Source organism: Cupressus sempervirens, chromosome 3, assembly GCF_028749045.1.
Source record: "Cupressus sempervirens isolate cs-2001-9-10 chromosome 3, ASM2874904v1, whole genome shotgun sequence".
Classification (NCBI taxonomy): domain Eukaryota; kingdom Viridiplantae; phylum Streptophyta; class Pinopsida; order Cupressales; family Cupressaceae; genus Cupressus; species Cupressus sempervirens.
In genome coordinates this window covers 968,112,899-968,116,555 of record NC_143120.1, presented here as the reverse complement: position 1 = coordinate 968,116,555, position 3,657 = coordinate 968,112,899, and the positions used below count along the sequence as shown (strand labels likewise).

Genomic DNA, 3,657 nt, shown 5'->3' with positions numbered 1-3,657 from the left:
TATAAAATGTAAGCAAAAGCAAAATCTTGATTAGTTGACTGCCATATCTATTGGACGTACCTATTGCACACAGATTACTAGTTTTATAAATTAACTATCTTTTATCTATTTCCTTGTAATATTTACTCTTATTCCAATAACAAAAAGATTGAGCATTTAAATAAATACAAAAACTAATCACCACACAACATATGACAAGACATAATAAACATTATTAACATTAACCACTAGTGTTCCTTCACTTTTAAGAGTTTCCTGTGCACTTTGTCATGCCAGAAACACTCAGAGATCAATAAAACGAGGCTACTTCAACTGTAATGCAAGAGGAAGGACAACTCAGGTCATATAGTTTGATTTTGACAGAGTACTTTTTCAATATCATCAGATTTCCACAATCTATTAGAATTCTTTGTTGTATTTCTGATTTAAATTGTGCATGATTTTTTGGCATTAACGTTTAAAATCACACTTTGTAATCCATCATCAGAATGAGAAATCGCACTCTGTAATCCATCATCAGAATGAGAGTGCAGTATAGAAAAAGTACTTTTCGTTATTATCTTATCTGCATTTTGCGAATGGAAGAAAGAAATCAACAGATATTTATAAAGCGATTAAGGAATTTTCCATTGTTATGAGGCCAATCATGTAATGGCAGGTTTGATCTTTCCTTCTCATTTTCAAACCGTGGGTTTAGAATTTTGTCAGCTCTGAAGAGAAGTCGTAAGCCCACGGCTTGAAAATGTGCTAATCAAGTTATTCATTCAATCTAAAAGCTAATCCCCATGTAGTAACATCTGACAAGTCGTAATATACATTATCTTTTTTTAAAGTCACCCTCCAATATTCTTTTGCTTTTTTGATGTCCCTTTATATATGACAGGCAAAAAATAAGTGGTGATCAATAAAAATAGGTTACGTGGAAAGCTGAAACGACGTCTAAGGAGTCTGGTTTTGACAGTGCTTTTTTCAATTTGAAGTCTGATTTTGACAGAGACGACTAACGACAAAACAACACTCTTCTTGAGGCCAAGCGCACAGGTTGTCCTCTATTGGAGCAGTTTCAAACCGTGGGTTTAGGATTTTCTCATCTCTAATAAATAGTTCTTCTGCATCTCTGTTTGGATTCAATTTCTTTGGTTGCATCTGTCACACTGATTTCTGCTTAATACCAAAACGTTTTCTAGCCTATTCTTGGTTCTATTGTTCGCGTAGAATTAAAAGAAATTATTCAGCCAATCTTCATCAATTAGTTTCTGTTGAGCTGAACCTCTCTAGAGATTACAAAGACTCTAAGATTATTCAGATTGGTCAGACTTTTTATCCTCTTGATACTTTTGTAACATCAATCACCTTGATAATTATTACTGTTTCGACATTGACAACAATATTCCATTGTCCAGCCTAATACTTGGACCCCACAACCTACCAATAAAAATTTCCCTATCAATCTTGATCTAAGTGAGAACATTGTCTAATTATCTTTATAAGATAGTTTGTTGCCGGACACAAGATAATCGGCAGGAAATAGCAAAGTGAGTATCAGTAGAAGAAAGTGAGGATGGAGAGTGTGTGCGTAACAGGGGCTGGAGGTTTCATTGCCTCTTGGCTTGTCAAGATGCTCTTGAACAGAGGTTACACTGTTAGAGGAACACTCCGTGACCCTGGTCAGTATTTATTTTCACCCACATTGTACAAACTTATAAGCTATATCAGATTCTTATGAATTGGGAATACATTTCAAATTATGTGCAGATGATAGAAAGTATAAGCATCTGAAAGAGTTGGAAGGAGCAGAAGAGAGGCTTGAGCTTGTGAAGGCCGATATTCTGGACTATGACAGCTTGGTGATAGCCATGAGAGGGTGCAAAGGAGTCTTTCACACGGCTTGCCCTATTGTGAAAGATCGGGTATGCACGCTTATTCAATTGATAAATGTATTAAATGTTCTGATTAGATAAAGTGGGATAGAACCTGTAGAACAAATGTATTAAATGTTGTTAAGAAGAGAACTAATGGTTTGACAGTGACACTTTTACAGGAACAAGTGGTGGAGGGCGCTGTGAATGGAACCCTCAATGTATTGAAGGCCTGCAAAGAAGTGGGAGTGAAGCGTGTTATACTTACATCCACCATCGGTGCCATTTACCTCAACCCCAACAGAAATCCGAAAGACATAGTCGATGAGGACTGTTGGAGCGACCTTGATTACTGCCTTCGAACCAGGGTAACCTATTCGTTACAATAATTTTTAGATTTGATTGTATTAAGTTTTAGAATCATACTTTATGATCCATCATCATCAGAATAAAACAAGCCTAAGAATAAACTAGTTTGTAATATAGCATAGATAGATTTGTAAACTATCCAACCAACATTGTTGAATTATGTTCTCTTTCTCTTTTGGTGCTCAGAATTGGTATTGCTATGCAAAGACAGTTGCAGAGAAATCAGCGTGTGCGTATGCAGACGAGGTGGGTCTGGATTTGATAAGAATTCATCCATGTATTGTGTTGGGTCCTCTTCTGCAGCCCACTATTAATGGCAGCACTGCTCATGTTTTCAGATATTTAATTGGTGAGTTAATACCATAGTAATTCCTTTCTATCTTCTCATTCATGGAAATGAGACTAACTATTTTGTTATAATCTTTCAAAGGGTTGGCCAAGACCTATGAAAACGAAACTCAGGTTTATGTGGACGTGAGAGATGTAGCAAGAGCGCATATATTGCTCTATGAAACTCCATCTGCCTCTGGTCGATATTTGTGTGCAGAGAGAAGTCTGCACAGAGGGGAGCTTATGGATATGTTGGCACAAATGTTCCCACAATACCCACTTCCTACAAAGTATATTGAATTTTTGTTATTGCACATTTCATACTAGGGAAGACCATTTCTAACATGATTTAGGTTTTAGGTTTTAGGGATAGTTGAGTAACGCTGATCTCGATTTGCTTTATTGTAGGTGCTCGGACGTGAAAAATCCAAGGAAAGTGGCATATAGATTCAGCAATCAGAAGCTGAGGGAATTGGGGTTTTCGTTCACCCCTATAAAAGATTGTTTGGCTGAGACGGTGGAGAGTCTGAGGGAGAAGGGATTTCTTTCCAAATTATAGACCAAGAATGAGACCAGTGTTAGTTAAGCCCACTCATTCAAGGAAATCAGATCAGCTTGTTCCTCATGTGGACAATATTCTCACTTTTAAGAGTTGGATTCAACATCGCAGTTCAATATCCATGCTGTAGCATCCAAAGAGTAAAGGTTCCTCGTTAATAATTTATTTTATTGCTGTATTGACCATATTTTTATTGCATAATGATGTTAAACTCTTAATTTGTATTCAAAGTAGAATTTATAATTTTCAGTGCAGGATAAGTTCCTACATTTCTATTTTTATTTATAATAAATATTGTAAAATAAATATAGTAGTTTGTACTTATGGAATAACATATTTATATTCTAGGAAAGAGCTTAGAATACATGAGTAAATTACTAAATTGTGGGCTTTTTACTTAAAAGGTCTTGAATTCAAACTTTATAAATCGTGATTATAATTGAAAATTATAACAATCAACATTTAAATATGTTTAAAAATTACTTTTGATAATATATATTCTTTATTCTAATTAAATTATAATTCAACCCTAATTAAATT

At 35.1% G+C, this 3,657-nt stretch overlaps 1 protein-coding gene across 1 annotated transcript; it reads left to right on the top strand.

The window, feature by feature from the left end:
- Nucleotides 1-1,051: 1,051 nt before the first annotated feature.
- On the top strand, nt 1,052-3,440 carry LOC149569965 (cinnamoyl-CoA reductase 1-like). The gene is made up of 6 exons (XM_089817843.1): nt 1,052-1,667; nt 1,756-1,910; nt 2,042-2,227; nt 2,415-2,577; nt 2,659-2,848; nt 2,967-3,440. Exons 1-6 carry the CDS (start codon nt 1,562-1,564, stop codon nt 3,115-3,117), a joined length of 951 nt encoding a protein of 316 aa, XP_089673969.1. The 5' UTR covers nt 1,052-1,561; the 3' UTR covers nt 3,118-3,440.
- Nucleotides 3,441-3,657: the final 217 nt, after the last annotated feature.